Here is a 17843-nt window from a genome sequence, read left to right as displayed (position 1 = left end):
ATACACACACGATAACATACACACTATACACACACGTACACATGGATTTTGTACTGTAAATATGAGGTAGTGGTGGAGTAGAAGACTGAGGGCACACAGTCTGTGAATGTATTGTCATGTTTTTAAAATGGTATAAACTGCCTTAATTTTGCTGGACCCAAGGAAGAGTAGCTAATGGGGATCGATAATAAATACAAATACAGTAATGCACAGTTAAACTTAACATCTGAGTTCCATGCATCCTTTGTGACAACCTCGAGTTCACACTATAAAATAAATCTTTGTGATGTTGGTTTTCTGTACACGCTTAAAAGTGACCCGCGGGAGCACATGACCTTTACACAGAGAGATTTTTTATGAAGGCAAGAGGATGCTGCTCCACAGCAGGTCTGTCAGAAGGAATTCGTCAGCTGGTCAGTAAACGAGTGCCTCTTTTGAGCAGCTATAGCAAACATAGAGAGACAGCCTGGGCTCAGGTTGGTCTAACTCTATTTACAGTGATGTCTCACTAAAAGTCTTAACATAAGAGACATTTGCTGCATGTAACTTCTGCAAATATAGTCAAAGTTGTTTAGCAATGTTTATCTGTTACTGTCGTGTCTGTATTTAAAAAAAAACATGCCTGGTTTTGATCGTTTATCACCATCAGACTATCTGTTGCTTTATTTCTTAGCATGGAGAAAATGGACACATGCTAAGTGCTGTGATAAATGCCCCAGAAGCCACCTCACCTCCTGGTTCTTGGCCTTCACACGAAACGGAACAGAAGGTCAGTCACATACCTCCATTATTCTGTCGTGGATCTGAAGGCCTCCCTCCTTGTCTGTTGGTCCCTTCTCAACGATCTTGGATACAAAAATTCCTTCATTCGAAGTGCCTTCCTGGTCGTCCTGTGGCGAAAAAACTGCCATGTTAATAACCCATTTTCTGATCATCTCAGATAACACATTGATGAAAATGATTAAGAAATAGTTGTAACTATTGAAGATGATTACATAAAAATATTTAATTACAATACATGCTAATTTACTTTAAAATATTCAGCAAAAAATTATATCTTTAAAATATTAAACAAGTCTCTTGCTAAATCTGCCTAACCTACTTTCAAAAGTCCTGAGGACATTATGCAGACAATTCAAAATGGTTTGCCATTACCCATTCCCACCAATCAGGGTCAGAGACACCCTGCCGGTCTTTACATGTGAACGCAACTGCAGTCATCAACGCAGCCTTGTTAACCCAGCGATTAACCGCAGGGCTCAACAGCCTGTAGTGACTGGCAAGTGGTTGCAGGTGCACATTACACAGGGCTTAATGTTGGGCTCCACAGAGCCTCAGTGCCAAAATGGCCTGCCAGTTGACATGTTTCCTAGGGCTGGATAATACAACTCTGACCCAGCCCGTTAGAGGGGCTAAATGTTGAATGGATGTGTTGGAAGGATATGAGTTACTCTGCGTCCATCAGTGAGGCTGTGACCCCTGAGTTGTAAGAGCTACGATTGGCTTAACAAAGCACTGCCAACATCCCTCTCAGCTCTCTCCTAAAACCACATCAAACCAACCCTGTGCCTCTGCCAAGTCGTGCGACAGTGTGCTACATTTATATGGAATACTTAAAGAAACCTCAGAAGTCAAGGTGTGAATGCTGCAATTCATTATTTCAGGTCTGCTTCCTTTTTTTCCGAGCTCATCACAGCACATTTTTAACTGTGAAACAAACACATTTCCTCCCAAAATGGCACGGATTGCCAAGGAAATGTCACAGCAGGAGAGTGCTTTGCCATGCATCCCCCTGCCCTGGGGCCACAGCGTGGACAAACTCAGTACTTAGACCCTACAGTGTCTACGAAGGCCAGCCTTTAATCATACTCAGCCTGGTGTCCAACCCAACTCTGTCTCTGAATCGCATCAACACTAGTCAAGGGTGAAAACGCCATTAATCAATCGTTTCTTGTGGAGGATTTGGTGACCTCTTTATGAAGTTATTCTAGCCTTAAAGACAATTCGAGCAAAAATTGAGTGCATGGGACCCCCTTTTGTAGCACAGGTGGCTGGTGGCACCTTAATTGTGGAGGGCGGGCTCATAGTAATGGCTGGAACGGAGTAAATTGAATGGTATCAAACACATGGTTTCTGTGTTTTAACACCATTCCAAATATTATTACAAGCTGTCCTCCCCTCACCTGCCTCCTGTGTTTTGTAGATCAGTTCCCCAGATGTAAAAATAACAAAGACCTCTTTTCATTTGATTGCAAAGTGCATATTTCAATGTACATAATGAGCAATAACTTAAACATTTTCTCTTCACTGTCAAAACTCTCTTTGGATTGATGCATGGTTCTGTCAAGGGAACCGGAAAGACCATGGAATCAAGAAAAAATGCTTTCGGTGTTTGGTCCTTTTTATAGTTTCCTGCTGTAAAACGTTTTACTGTAATAATCCATGTCGCCACAGCAAAGTGCGTCACTATAGCAATTTAAATTAACCACAGAACAACAGCCCTGAGTGGAACACTTTGGCACACATTCTTCCCAGCAAAAAAATATACTGCGAACTGGGACCAGCTTACTCTGTACAGAGATTGAGATGCTCCAAGTATATGAGACCCAGTTCTAACTGAGCTCTGAGCCCAAATTTATCTGAGTAAGATTGCCAATCGTGGATCAGGTCCCCCTTTCCATATAACTGTATTAATTATTATCTAGAAAGGCAAAACTGATCCTATAGCAGTCCTTCTACTCTAAGAATCTTTGTGAATATGTGCCCTAATCCCAGTTCAGCAGTGATATTCCTTCCCTCTCCTCTCGGGAGCCAATGGCAAACAGTGAGACAGAAAACACAGAGGCCATAACAGGTTATCAGCTAAGGGCAGAGGACCCACTTCACACCACGTCTGTTTTTACTATGTCATCATAGTCGCCTCAATTAAAGAGGACAATAGTGTGGGCACAGTCATAATCCTTAATTTGATCCTCATATGAAGTAATTATAAACAACAAATCCGCTAAACCTAACCATTAAACAAACACAATGCGATCTATCCACATAGGCTCAAGAGAGATACTTTTTTAATTTGACCTTTTTTTAAACTAGGCAAGTCAGTTAAGAACAAATTCTTATTTAGAATGACAGCCTACCCCGGACGATGCTGGGCCAATTGTGCACCACCCTATGGGACTCCCAATCACAGCCGAATGTGATACAGCCTGGAATCGATCCAGGGACTGTAGTGACACCTCTTGCACTGAGATGCAGTGCCTTTGACTGCTGCTCCACTCGGGAGCCCAAAAAATACTTGCACTGTGTGTGCAAGCTATGTCGGTATTAACTATAGTTAATCGTAGTTCAAGTATTTGCCTCCATTCCTGATTTCCCATATGACACTTGGCTGACCATCAATGAGATAAAACAGTAACCCAGAGATGCCACTTGTAACCTACCGCACATGGTCGTCCTCCCACGATGTTGAAGCCCAGAGAACCTCCCTCCCGATGAAGGATGGCTGTGAGGTTTTTTGTCTCCCCGCCCTGTGGACAGACAGACAGAAAGAGGACAGGAAGTCATTAACAACCCAAATAACAAATACCACTGAATAAAATAAATTATTGAACAAATCAGAAAAAAATCATAAAATAAAACTCCCTGCAGACAGACATACAGACAGGTAGACAAAGGGCAGGTGCTTATTTTCACTGAAAACAACACAAAAATAACTTGGAATGAAAGTACTGAACAAATCTATGAAATTGACCTAGAAGTCAATGGAGTATTTGAGGTACGATAGAAATAGCCTCAGGTAAAAGGGCAGAACCCCAAGCTACTCCATACACAGTAAATGGATATGTAAAGGTATCAGCGTAACCAACATGGCTGGTAGCAGGTGGGGAGATCCATCTGTTCTCACATCTTAGTACTTCACTGGTTTGGACTAGAGGTCGACCGATTAATCGTAATGGCCGATTAATTAGGGCCGATTTCAAGTTTTCATAACAATCGGAAATCGGTCATTTTGGATGCCGTTTTTGCCGATTCTTTTTTTTACATCTTTATTTGGACAACTACAAATACTTAGGTGTCTGGTTAGATTGTAAACTCTCCTTCCAGACCCATATCAAACATCTCCAATCCAAAGTTAAATCTAGAATTGGCTTCCTATTTCGCAACAAAGCATCCTTCACTCATGCTGCCAAACATACCCTTGTAAAACTGACCATCCTACCAATCCTCGACTTTGGCGATGTCATTTACAAAATAGCCTCCAATACCCTACTCAACAAATTGGATGCAGTCTATCACAGTGCAATCCGTTTTATCACCAAAGCCCCATATACTACCCACCATTGCGACCTGTACGCTCTCGTTGGCTGGCCCTCGCTTCATACTCGTCGCCAAACCCACTGGCTCCATGTCATCTACAAGACCCTGCTAGGTAAAGTCCCCCCTTATCTCAGCTCGCTGGTCACCATAGCATCTCCCACCTGTAGCACACGCTCCAGCAGGTATATCTCTCTAGTCACCCCCAAAACCAATTCTTTCTTTGGCCGCCTCTCCTTCCAGTTCTCTGCTGCCAATTTATTTCTACTTTGCACATTCTTCCATTGCAAAACTACCATTCCAGTATTTTACTTGCTATATTGTATTTACTTTGCCATCATGGCCTTTTTTGCCTTTACCTCCCTTCTCACCTCATTTGCTCACATTGTATATAGACTTGTTTATACTGCATTATTGACTGTATGTTTGTTTTTACTCCATGTGTAACTCTGTGTCGTTTTATCTGTCGAACTGCTTTGCTTTATCTTGGCCAGGTCGCAATTGTAAATGAGAACTTGTTCTCAACTTGCCTACCTGGTTAAATAAAGGTAAATAAATAAATAAATTTCACTAGGCAAGTCAGTTAAGAACACATTCTTATTTTCAATGAAGGCCTAGGAACAGTGGGTTAACTGCCTTGTTCAGGAGCAGAACGACAGATTTGTACCTTTACAGCTCAGGGATTCAATCTTGCAACCTTATGGTTAACTAGTTCAACGCTCTAACCACCTGCCTCACGAGGAGCCCGCCTGTTACGCGAATGCAGTAAGAAGCCAAGGTAAGTTGCTAGCTAGCATTAAACTTAATCAATCATAATCACTAGTTATAACTACACATGGTTGATGATATTACTAGTTTATCTAGCGTGTCCTGGGTTGCATATAATTGATGCCGTGCACATTCGCGAAAAAGGACTGTGGTTGCTCCAACGTGTACCTAACCATAAACATCAACGCCTTTCTTAAAATCAATACACAGACGTATATATTTTTAAACCTGCATATTTAGCTAAAATAAATCCAGGTTAGCAGGCAATATTAACCAGGTGAAATTGTGTCACTTCTCTTGCGTTCATTGCACGCAGAGTCAGGGTATATGCAACAGTTTGGGCCGCCTGGCTCATTGCGAACTAATTTACCAGAATTGTATGTAATTATGACATAACATTGAAGGTTGTGCAATGTAACAGGAATATTTAGACTGATGGATGCCACCCATTAAATAAAATACAGAACGGTTTCGTATTTCACTGAAAGAATAAACGTCTTGTTTTCGAGATGATAGTTTCCGGATTTTACCATATTAATGACCTAAGGCTCGCATTTCTGTGTGTTATTATGTTATAATTTAGTCTATGATTTGATAGAGCAGTCTGACTGAACGATGGTAGGCACCAGCAGGCTCATAAGAATTCATTCAAACAGCACTTTTGTGCGTTTTGCCAGCAGCTCTGCTGTTTAGTGGGGTGCGAGCTAATACCGTTTCAAACGTCACTCGCTCTGAGACTTGGAGTAGTTGTTCCACTTGCTCTGCATGGGTAACGCTGCTTCGAGGGTGGCTGTTGTCGTTGTGTTCCTGGTTCGAGCCTAGGTAGGAGCGAGGAATGGGACGGAAGCTATGCTGTTACACTGGCAATACTAAAGTGCCTATAAGAACATCCAATAGTCAAAAGGTATATGAAATACAAATGGAACAGAGAGAAATAGTCCTATAATTCCTAAAAATAACTACAACCTAAAACTTCTTACGTGGGAATATTGAAGACTCATGTTAAAAGGAACTACCAGCTTTCATATGTTCTGAGCAAGGAACTTAAACGTTAGCTTTCTTACATGGCACATATTGCACTTTTACTTTCTTCTCCAACACTTTGTTTTTGCATTATGTAAACCAAATTGAACATGTTTCATTATTTATTTCAGGCTAAATTGATTGTATTGATGTATTATATTAAGTTAAAATAAGTGTTCATTCAGTATTGTTGTAATTGTCATTATTACAAATACATTAAAAAAATCGGCCGATTAATCGGTATCGGCTTTTTTGTCCTCCAATAATCGATATCGGTATTGAAAAATCATAATCGGTCGACCCCTAGTGTGGATCTACAGTATATCATGATTCTCTGTGGCTTAGCTAGCTCTCTGGGAAAGAGTGGTCAAGTGACTGGTTCAAGCAAGGGTTAAGGCTCTTTCCTTCTCCCTCTCCTTCTCTTGCTCCAAAAGCCATTTGCTATGTGTATTAATACACCAGTAGACCTCTCTGTCAATGGAGGGATGACAAATGGAACGCTGAGAAACCAGTGCAGTCAGCTCTCTTAATCTGCTTTTTAAGGGGACAGTCAGAGGGTGGGACTGGTGCTGGGACCATCATGTTAGCAGTCATCCCAGCATGGAGAATGCTATAGCATACAGGGACTAAATATAAAAGCAGGTATTAACGGTATGTACAGTGTCATGACTGAGTCCGGCTACCATATAGGCTACAGGATAAGGTGCAGAGTACTAGCCTATATTGTAGGTCTGCCGGGGAAGAATGTGCACTGCTGCTGGACCATGTTGTGTCGGCGCATGTGTACAGAGTTCTATGTTTCAAAACAACTATTGGCTATTTCCTGAAAGGAAAATTCATCTTCTGCCGATCTACCATTCCAGTGTTTAATTGCTATATTGTAATTTATTTCCTTAACTTACCTCATTTGCACTCACTGTATATACACTTTTTGTTTTCTTTTGTTCTACTGTATTATTGACTGTATGTTTTGTTTATTCCATGTGTAACTCTGTGTTGTTGTATGTGTCGAATTGCTACGCTTTATCTTGGCCAGGTCGCAGTTGCAAATGAGAACTTGTTCTCAACTAGCCTACCTGGTTAAATAAAGGTGAAAAAATTTATAAAATAAATATCTAAGAATATGAAAAATATAGAAAGACTGAAAGTAGAATGGTAGGCAAGTTAGTCAATGCATTCAGCATTGTCCCTTCCTTTTATACTATATGTTGTAAGGATAGCCTACATCTGTAGGAACTGAGAAACAAGACAATGTGTACGGAGGACTGAATACTTCTAAAACCAGTGGGGTGAGCATGTCACGCCAGACAGACACTAATCCCACAGACAGATGCCAATCATTGCAGACAATGTTGATCTTGCTTCGCATTCACCTAACCTATGTAGCCTTATTTATGACAGGATCACGGAGAAAGACCACATCCCATATTCAGCCCAGTCAATCTTTGCCAGTTTCCTTATTCTGTTCAGTTCTGTACATTTTATGTATTTGTTTATTTATTTAACCTTTATTTAACTAGGCAAGTCAGTTAAAAACAAATTCTTATTTACAATGACGGCCTACCAAAAGGCAAAAGGCCTCCAGCAGGGACGGGGTCTGGGATTAAAAATAAAAATGTTGGACAAAACACACATCACGACAAGAGAGACACCACAACACTACATAAAGAGAGACACCACAACACTACATAAAGAGAGACCTCAGACAACCACATAGCATGGCAGCAACACAACATGACAACACAGCATTGTAGCAACACAACATGGCAGCAGCACAACATGGTAGCAGCACAAAACATGTAACAAACATTATTGGGCACAGATAACAGCACAAAGGGCAAGAAGGTAGAGACAACAATACATCACGTGAAGCAGCCACAATTGTCAGTATTAGTGTCCATGTCAATCAGAAGCCAGGTGTTTATCAGCACTGGAAAGCTGGCCTATGCCATGTTTTCCTGTACATTTTTCAATATGGCTGAGATTCTGTGTTCCAAACCCAGCAGTCAAAGAAGGTTACCTGTCACCATTGATATTTCTCCTGTTATGGCAGTCGATTGGGGAGCAAATATGTCAGCCTGAATCTAATTTCAGAAGATCTGATAACACGTGACCTGAACTAGCCCAAGTAAAAACACAGACGCTGCATCGCTGAGATTTGCAATGCAGCGACAGTCTACATGTCGCCCGACTCCAACAGTTAATTCCAGTTGTGTCTTTCTGTTTGATACTGCCACAGATATTGCCACATGTGCACTGATGTTACCTGCCAAGCAATCTTGTTCATACTGCTTGACTGAACCTGGGAAAAAAATCTGAAGAGAAAAAGCCTTTTAAACTAACCACATCATCCACATCATTTTGTTTTTTTCTAGCTTCCTCTTTTTCTTTCATGGATAATTTGAAAAATAATTCATTTGGAGATGTTTTCCAGGGATTAGAGCTTCAAGGAGGAGAACAACTTTCTTTGTTCATCCACTTTAACGGAGTTTGTACAGTGCATTTCAAAGGATTGAATAGACAGTACTAAATAAGAAACCTGAATCTGTAAAGTGTTTTGAAAGTGTCATCTTAATTTCTTTCTGGTACCAGGCTGAACAAACATGTTAGTCATCAAATCTGATAGTGTATCAAATAATACTGTGGTAATGGGGTGTAGCACACATTTTTAAAAAGAGTGCAAAAGCAAGGCCCGCCACAGGAGTTGCTATAGCGAGATCGGACATCCTGGCCAGCTAAGGACATCCTGGCCAGCCAAACCCTCCCCTAATTGTGCGTCGCCTCATGGGTCTCCTGGGCGCAGCCGACACAGGTCTCGAACCAACATCTGTAACAACGCAGTGTCTTAGACCGCTATGCCACTCGGGAGGCTCCAGCCACTAAGTGTTTAATGCCTTGCACAAAGTATCAAAATACAAAAATACTACACAGGAATCTTAAAGAATTTCATTTAAATGCTAATTGTATTTTTGATCACAGAAACAATGAGAAAATATGGAAAAATAAATAATGAAATGTTAATTCTAAAAAAAACTGTGTAATCATCTGCCAGAGAGTAGCCCCAATCGGCCCGAGCCCCAAGTAATATATACATTTGGGCCAGATAACTCTCACCAGAATCAGCCCGAGCCCCAATTAATACATGTGGGCCAGATAACTCACACTGGAATCGGCCCGAGCTCTATCCCCGCACTCTAGCCAAGTACTACTGCTGAAGGAGGCCCAGACTCGGGCCACATGACATCGACAGAGTCTGACTCTCAGCCGAGTGCCCCAACTCTCAGCCAGAATTGGGCCAGATCCACTGTGCTAGCTGGGTAGGCTCTCTTACCCGTCCGTATACATGGATGGACGCTTCTCCTTCTCTGTCACGGATGCCATGGTTGCCCTTAGTTTGAAGAAGTAATTCGGAGACATGTTTTTCATACAACAGCCTTCTGTGTGTTCTTTTTTTCAACTCCGTCTGCATATTTGCAATCAAACAACAGAATTTTCTCCATCTCCATAGCTATCATACTCTAATTCCACTGATTTCAAAATTCGGTCCTCCAGAAAGTGGAGAGCAACACTTATGCAATTCTACTATGTGATATATTTCAAAAAAGCAGCGTTAGAAAGCATTACCTACACATACTGACCAGGTCATATTATAGACAGAAGCGTGCTACATGGCAGACCAATCCGAACTCATCTTTCGGCATGTCCAGCACACTCATTATCTCTGCCAATCATGGCTAGCGGGAAGGTTGTTCACTTTTTCCAGGGCTAATTTAACAATTGTATTCGTAAGATGGCATAAAAGTTTGTTATGAATGCGCATCAAAGTTTACCTGTTCCAGAAGGCATTTCTTTTGATTAAATTTGATTAAAAAAACGTACTTTTAAATGGCTCTCCTGTGAAGTAGTGAAGTGTGACATATGCCTAGTTTCCTGAAACAGGTGACAAATGCTAAAGTTGTCCATGATGAGATTCAAACACGCAATCTTTGGGTTGCTAGACGTTCAAGTTATACGCCCACCCACCCTACTAAGTAACCTTCTGTCTTATGAAGCCATACCAAACATAACATATCATACTAATTTGAGTGTCCGGATTTACCCTTACTATGTTACATCTAGTCTATGAGACCAGGCTGGTGTGTATGTTCCCTTATATTCAGAATGCTTGTAGGCTTGTAGTGTACTTTACCTGTTCTTCCACCATGGGTTGATATGGACTAATACAAGATCATAAACATTTCAACCTCTCCCTAGCTGACCAGAAGGGAGGCCTCTATCCTTTTATGTCCACTGTGTTGAGTCCAAGACTTGGCTATAGAACATGGCAAAAACGATGCACTGACTAGCACATAAATATATGCGATATACACTGAGTGTACAGAACATCAAGGACATATCTTTCAATGACATAGACTTAGTAGGTGAATTGAGGTCCCTTATTAATGTCACTTGTTAAATCCACTTCAATCAGTGTAGATGTAGATGGAGGGGTTATTTAAAAGTATTTTTAAGCCTTAAGACAATTGAGACATGTGTGTGTGTGTGTGTGTGTGTGCACAATTCAGATGGGGAATGGGCAAGACAAAAAATTAAGTGAGTCAGTTAAGAACAAATTCTTATTTACAATGACGGCCTACACCGTCCAACGCTGAGCCAATTGTGCGCCGCCATATGACACTCCCAATCACCGGTTGTGATACAGCGTGGATTCGAACCAGGGTGTCTGTAGTGACGCCTCTAGCGCTGAGATGCAATGCCTTAGACCACTGCGCCACCCGGAAGCCGCAACTACCCTATATAGCCTATGTGTGGCAAACTGAGGAAAATAAACAAACTTTTAACCATTAGTAGTAGACTAGGCCTAATGCAACGGTGTTTGACCACAGGAGACTCAAAGTCTATCTGGTCAATGATTTAACCTGGCAGACGTCGGACCACTAAAGTTTTAAACTGGTTTATACAAACGTATCATAAGTAACGGAAAATGCCAAAAAGTAGAGCAGATGTGAAAATAATAACAGTACGCGCGCTCTATAGATAAAAGGTAACATAGAACTATGGACAATCACAAACAAAGTAACTATTTGTAATAGCCACAAATTCCGTAGCGTGCTTTTTGAAACGTTCTTACCTTGCACGGGGGAGCAAGGGTCCTAGTCAGCGAATCGATCCTTGCACTGTATTCAGTGAATTTCTTCTGATACTTCAGCGCTGTCATTTGTAGCTCATTGTGCACCGCGGAGAGTTGAGCAATAAGTGATTTCTCTCTTTTGCTTGATTTCAATGATTGCTTTTTGAACTCTTTGTCCAAGTTGACCACCTTCCCGTGCAATGCACTATTATGTGCTTTCATGGCTTTCAAACAGCAATGGGTGTCTAATTTTTGCTCTTTGTGGATGAGCATCAAGCCACATCCACTGTCGCATATCCCGACCGGTCTGTAATCACACGATTCGCGCATATGGGCATCCATGTCCTTCAGATTGAGCACCTCCTTGCATCCTTTATTCCTGCATTTGGCCGGTGAGTAATCGCACATCTCGGCATGCTCTGCTAGATGATGCAGCTTTACCACTTTTTCACAGCCTCTGGCATGGTTGTCACACTTTATGTCCAGCTTCAGAATCAGGTTTTTCAGAGGGAGAACGTGGTTCAGCTCTGTCGTGGAGATCCTTTGACATTTGACGGGGCAGATGCTTTTCTGGATAACCCATGGCAGCACACAGTTTGCGCAGAAGACGTGACCACACGGAGTAGTGAGCGGGTCTTCTAGAACCTTATTACACAAATTGCATTTAAAATCTGGGTCCACAGCCCCTTTAAACCGATCCAACTCAAATCCCATGTTTTTAAATAAATCCAAAACTCCGCCGGGATTTCCACAGATCGAAGTAGGAGTAATGGGTGTTTTAATTTGTCATTGGAGGAGTAGACTGACTTCAAGCTCTCCTGACTGTCTAAACTAATTGACCGAGACTTCTTCGGGAAAAAAGTGGAGGAATTCTCTACCGTAACTGCCGTAAGAGCCGTGCAACGGACTTAAACGCAATCATCAATTGGCCTAATTTACGAATCGAAAAATTATTTAAGCTTTTTAAATTGTAACTCAATCGAGGAAACGTGTAATGCAATTATTACATTGTAGTTACGAAGAAAAATAGGCTGCACATGCACCCCCCAAAAATCTAAGCGGACACAAAGTATGTGAGGATGGCTTGGGGGTGGTCCATATGGGGGCTATGCCCCCAGTCTGTAAATGGCCGAATTTAGCATTTTTTCAAAAACATGAAACAGCTTTCTCCTGCAATTTAGAGCCATAATCATTACGCTTAATGCTATGCTTCTCTGTAGAGGGATGGTGCTCTGAGTGTGACTTCTCATTGTGTCAAACCATGTTAGTGTCTGCGATATTATTACACAAAGCTATGGCTCTATGTCTTACCTAGCTAGTTGTGACTGACACTTCAGGGTATTAGCTATGTATACACTGAGTGTACAAAACGTTAAGAACATCTGCTCTTACAGGGCGGCAGGTAGCCTATTGATTAAAAGCGTTTGGGAAGTAATTGAAAGGTTGCTGATTTGAATCCCTGAGCCGGAAAGGTGGAAAAATAACCCATTCTGCCCTTGAGCAAGACAGTTAAGCCCCAACAACAAATGCTCCCCTGGCACCGATGACGTGGAATTCATTCAAGGCAGCCCTCCGCACCTCTCTGATTCAGAGGGGTTGGGTTAAATATATAAAACCCATTTCTGTTGAATGCATTCAGTTGTCCAACTGACAAGGTATCCTCTCTCCATGACATAGACTGGCCAGGTGAATCCAGGTGAAAGCTATGATCCCCTGTTGATGTCAATTGTTAAATCCACTATAATCAGTGTAGATGAAGGGGAGGAGACATGTTAATGAAGGATTTTTAAGCCTTGAGACAATTGAGACATGGATTGTGTATGTGTGCCATCAGAGGGTGAATGGGCAAGACAAAATATTTAACTGCCTTTGAATGGGGTATGTTAGGAGGTCCCAGGCGCATTGGTTAGAGTGTGTCAAGAACTGCAATGTTCCTGTGTTTTTCATGCTCAACAGTTTCCCGTGTGTATCAAGAATGGTCCACCACCCAAAGGACATCCAGAGAACTTGGCACAACTGTGGGAAGCATTGGTGTCAACATGGGCCAGCATCACTGTGGAACTCTTTTGACACTTTGTAGAGTCCATGCCCTGAGAAATTGAGTCTCTTCTGAGGGCAAAAGGGGTTGCAACTCAGTATTAGGAAGGTGTTCCTAATGTTTTGTACACAGTGTATAAACAAACGCTGTGTGTTTGCTAGTGCATGACATGTCACTAGGACTTTGGAGACATCACACGCTAACTGCTGAAGGCTCAGACGGGCAGAGCACTTGTGAAAACAAATGGGTGGAAGAACACTTAATAGCAAGTGACATTTTTATTTCCCCCCGAAACACACACTTAAAATCCCAGAAGACAGAGAGAACAAGCAAAGAGGATATTCTTACAAGTGTTTTGGCTGGCATGTAGGCCACCCTGCAGCTCTTACACTCATGTTGACAATGACAGGCTGTCTTCCTATTTCACACAGTGCAGTGAGTACACTAGGGGACAGATGGACAAAACTGTAACCTACAGTAGATTTATTTTATTTTACCTTTATTTAACCAGGCAAGTCAGTTAAGAACAAATTCTTATTTTCAATGACGGCCTAGGAACAGTGGGTTAACTGCCTGTTCAGGGGCAGAACGACAGATTTGTACCTTGTCAGCTCGGCAACCTTCCGGTTACTTCCAGTTACTAGTCCAACGCTCTAACCACTAGGCTACCCTGCCGCCCCAACAGAAATGTAACCTAGATACAGACAATATCATACAGAACTATTATTTAAAATGTATGTGAAGCATGAAAAACATGTCAAACATGTACATACCTTAGGCTAGGTCTTTGGCTAATTACTGTAATAGAACCAGAGGGACAGCCAGTTATGCTCAGTGATGGGACAAGAATCACCAGCACACTGGCAGCTTAACTTTCTTTTTTGAGCAAAGTCCATCTTTGTTCATGATCAGACTCCATAATATTGCTGATGGGAAACACACATCTATTGGTTGTCTACTCTCTGGGAAACCCAATTACATGTGATGCCATGCTTTATAAATCCATTCCACATGTGTTACTATCAAAGACTAAAACCAAAGGTTCATCAATGGCTCTGTGGGACACAGTGACAGAAGGGGAATGCACACTAGCATTCAATTAAAGTCTGAGGTAACGCGTCAACTCTTACACATGATAAATGGGTATCTCACAAGTAAAATGTGATGTAATTTCTTGACACCTTTATGGTATTATTTGGCTATATCGTGAGTAATGTAATGACCTCTTCTTCTTCTTCTTCTTCTTCTTTCAAAAGTACAAAATCATCAGTTTTGTACAATATCCACAGACCCGTGTGATTGGATGAGAGAGACACAGACGCATAGTAGATTTAAGCATTGAGGCCCGAGGGGGTGTGGTATATGGCCAATATAACACAGCTAAGGGCTGTTGTTATCCACGACGCAACGCGGAGTGCCTGGATATAGCCCTTAGCCATGGTATATTGGCAATATACCACAAACCCCCAATGTGCCTTATTGCTATTATAAACTAGTTACCAACCTAATTAGAACAGTAAAAATAAATGTTTTGTCATACCCATGGTATACCATGATATACCATGGCTTTTGTCCAATCAGCATTCAGGGCTCGAACCACCCAGTTTATAATAGGTCATAAAAACTGGAAAATTTAGTTGTGACATATCCTTTTGTTCTATTATACCCCTTTGCCCGCACAATGATTCTTCAATTTCCAGTAGTGTGTTGCTGTGAATGATGAGATTTGAATATGCTACACCGCTAAAGTACTGTCTGTTTGTGTTTCCTTGCCAATTTTTCTGCTAATGATTTATTATTTCTTACAATGGAATTACAGGCCCTAGTTGTTTATTCTAGGGCTGAGCTGTGGGGTCTTCCTCCAAGCATCAAACTAAATGAAATATTAGTATTCCAGAATGGATAAAAACATGAAAACAAACTTTAATACTACGCAGCTATACCCAGCCATTTTGAGAATATTGGCCAGTTTGGCAAATCTGACCATAATTCTATCTTCCTGATTCATGCTTATAAGCAAAAACTAAAGCAGGAAGTACCAGTGACTCAGTCAATAAAAAAGTGGTCAGATGAAGCAGATGCTAAGCTACAGGACTGTTTTGCTAGCACAGACTGGAATATGTCCCGGGATTCTTCCAATGGCATTGAGGAGTACATCACATCAGTCACTGGCTACTTTTTATTTTTTATTTTTATTTCACCTTTATTTAACCAGGTAGGCTAGTTGAGAACAAGTTCTCATTTGCAACTGCGACCTGGCCAAGATAAAGCATAGCAGTGTGAGCATACAACAAAGAGTTACACATGGAGTAAACAATTAACAAGTCAATAACACAGTAGAAAACGAAGGGGGGGTCTATATACAATGTGTGCAAAAGGCATGAGGAGGTAGGCAGATAATTACAATTTTGCAGATTAACACTGGAGTGATAAAAGATCAGATGGTCATGTACAGGTAGAGATATTGGTGTGCAGAAGAGCAGAAAAGTAAATAAATAAAAACAGTATGGGGATGAGGTAGGTGAAAAGGGTGGGCTAAGTCTTCAACTTCAGCGATTTTTGCAATTCGTTCCAGTCACAGGCAGCAGAGTACTGGAACGAAAGGCGGCCAAATGAGGTGTTGGCTTTAGGGATGATCAGTGAGATACACCTGCTGGAGCGCGTGCTACGGATGGGTGTTGCCATCGTGACCAGTGAGCTGAGATAAGGCGGAGCTTTACCTAGCATAGACTTGTAGATGACCTGGAGCCAGTGGGTCTGGCGACGAATATGTAGCGAGGGCCAGCCGACTAGAGCATACAAGTCGCAGTGGTGGGTAGTATAAGGTGCTTTAGTGACAAAACGGATGGCACTGTGATAGACTGCATCCAGTTTGCTGAGTAGAGTGTTGGAAGCCATTTTGTAGATGACATCGCCGAAGTCGAGGATCGGTAGGATAGTCAGTTTTACTAGGGTAAGCTTGGCGGCTTGAGTGAAGGAGGCTTTGTTGCGGAATAGAAAGCCGACTCTTGATTTGATTTTCGATTGGAGATGTTTGATATGAGTCTGGAAGGAGAGTTTGCAGTCTAGCCAGACACCTAGGTACTTATAGACGTCCACATATTCTAGGTCGGAACCATCCAGGGTGGTGATGCTAGTCGGGCATGCAGGTGCAGGCAGCGACCGGTTGAAAAGCATGCATTTGGTTTTACTAGCGTTTAAGAGCAGTTGGAGGCCACGGAAGGAGTGTTGTATGGCATTGAAGCTTGTTTGGAGGTTAGATAGCACAGTGTCCAAAGACGTCAATAAGTGCATCGATGACATCCTCCCCACAGTGACTGTACGTACATACCCCAACCAGAGCCATGAATTACAGGCAACATCCGCACTGAGCTAAAGGGTAGAGCTTCCGCTTTCAAGGAACAGAACTCTAACCCGGAAGCTTATAAGAAATCCCTCTATGTCCTCTGATGAACCATCAAACAGGATTAAGATTGAATCGTACTACACTGGCTCTGACGCTCGGTGGATGTGACAGGGCTTGCAAACTCTTACAGACTACAAAGGGAAGCACCACCGCGAGCTGCCCAGTGACATGAGCCTAACAGACAAGATAAATAACTTCTATGCTCTCTTCAAGGCAAGTAACACTGAAACATGCATGAGAGCATCAGCTGTTCTGGATGACTGTGTGATCACGCTCTCCGTAGCCAATGTGCAGTGGCGGATTTAGGCATAGGCGACATGGGCAGCTGCCCAGGGCGGCATCTTGTCAGGGGAGGCATGTGTCACCCGCACAGAATATTAAAAAAATATATAAAAAATAAGAATAATATTCAGAATGGTGACATTTGCACAATCGGTTTTCTAACGCTCATTTGCATGTCACGTCAATGATATCATGTCATGGTGTGGGACTGTGGGTCAATTAACCTTGTTGGAGTAGGTGCCCTGATTCTAGTTTGTGAGCTGGGAAAGCTACTGCCTGGGAAGGTCTCCCACTCAGGTGCCACAGGGTTCAATTCTTGGACCGACTCTCTTCTCTCTATAGATCAATGATGTCGCTCTTGCTGCTGGTGAGTCTCCTATCCACCTCTACGCAGACAACACCATTCTGTATACTTCTGGCCCATCTTTGAATACTGTGTTAACAACCCTCCAGGCAAGCTTCAATGCCATACAACTCTCCTTCTGTGGCCTCCAATTGCTCTTAAATACAAGTAAAACTAAATGCATGCTCTTCAACCGATCACTGCCTGCACCTGCCTGCCTGTCCAACATCACTACTCTGGACGGCTCTGGACAACTACAAATACCTAGGTGTCTGGTTAGACTGTAAACTCTCCTTCCAGACTCACAATAAGCATCTCCAATACAAAATTAAATCTAGAATCGGCTTCCTATTTCTCAACAAAGCATCCTTCACTCATGCTGCCAAACATACCCTCATAAAACTGACCATCCTACCGATCCTCGACTTTGGCGATGTAATTTACAAAATAGCCTCGAACACTCTACTCAACAAATTGGATGTAGTCGATCACAGTGCCATCCGTTTTGTCACCAAAGCCCCATATAATACCCACCACT

At 42.1% G+C, this 17843-nt stretch overlaps 1 protein-coding gene across 1 annotated transcript in view; it reads right to left on the bottom strand.

Moving 5' to 3' along the window:
• LOC109898167 (E3 ubiquitin-protein ligase PDZRN3-B) overlaps window positions 1-12074 on the bottom strand; it is a 138796-nt gene extending 126722 nt beyond the window's left edge. Inside the window, exons 1-3 of the mRNA XM_020493014.2 lie at window positions 11237-12074; window positions 3441-3527; window positions 783-890 (exon numbers count right to left, since the gene is read on the bottom strand). Coding sequence (XP_020348603.1) covers window positions 783-890; window positions 3441-3527; window positions 11237-11950 — 909 coding nt within the window. The 5' untranslated portion in view covers window positions 11951-12074. The remainder of the gene's footprint in view (window positions 1-782; window positions 891-3440; window positions 3528-11236) is intronic.
• Window positions 12075-17843: the final 5769 nt, after the last annotated feature.

This window comes from Oncorhynchus kisutch, linkage group LG1 (assembly GCF_002021735.2).
Source record: "Oncorhynchus kisutch isolate 150728-3 linkage group LG1, Okis_V2, whole genome shotgun sequence".
Lineage (NCBI taxonomy): Eukaryota > Metazoa > Chordata > Actinopteri > Salmoniformes > Salmonidae > Oncorhynchus > Oncorhynchus kisutch.
This window is presented reverse-complemented; position numbering and strand designations above follow the sequence as displayed.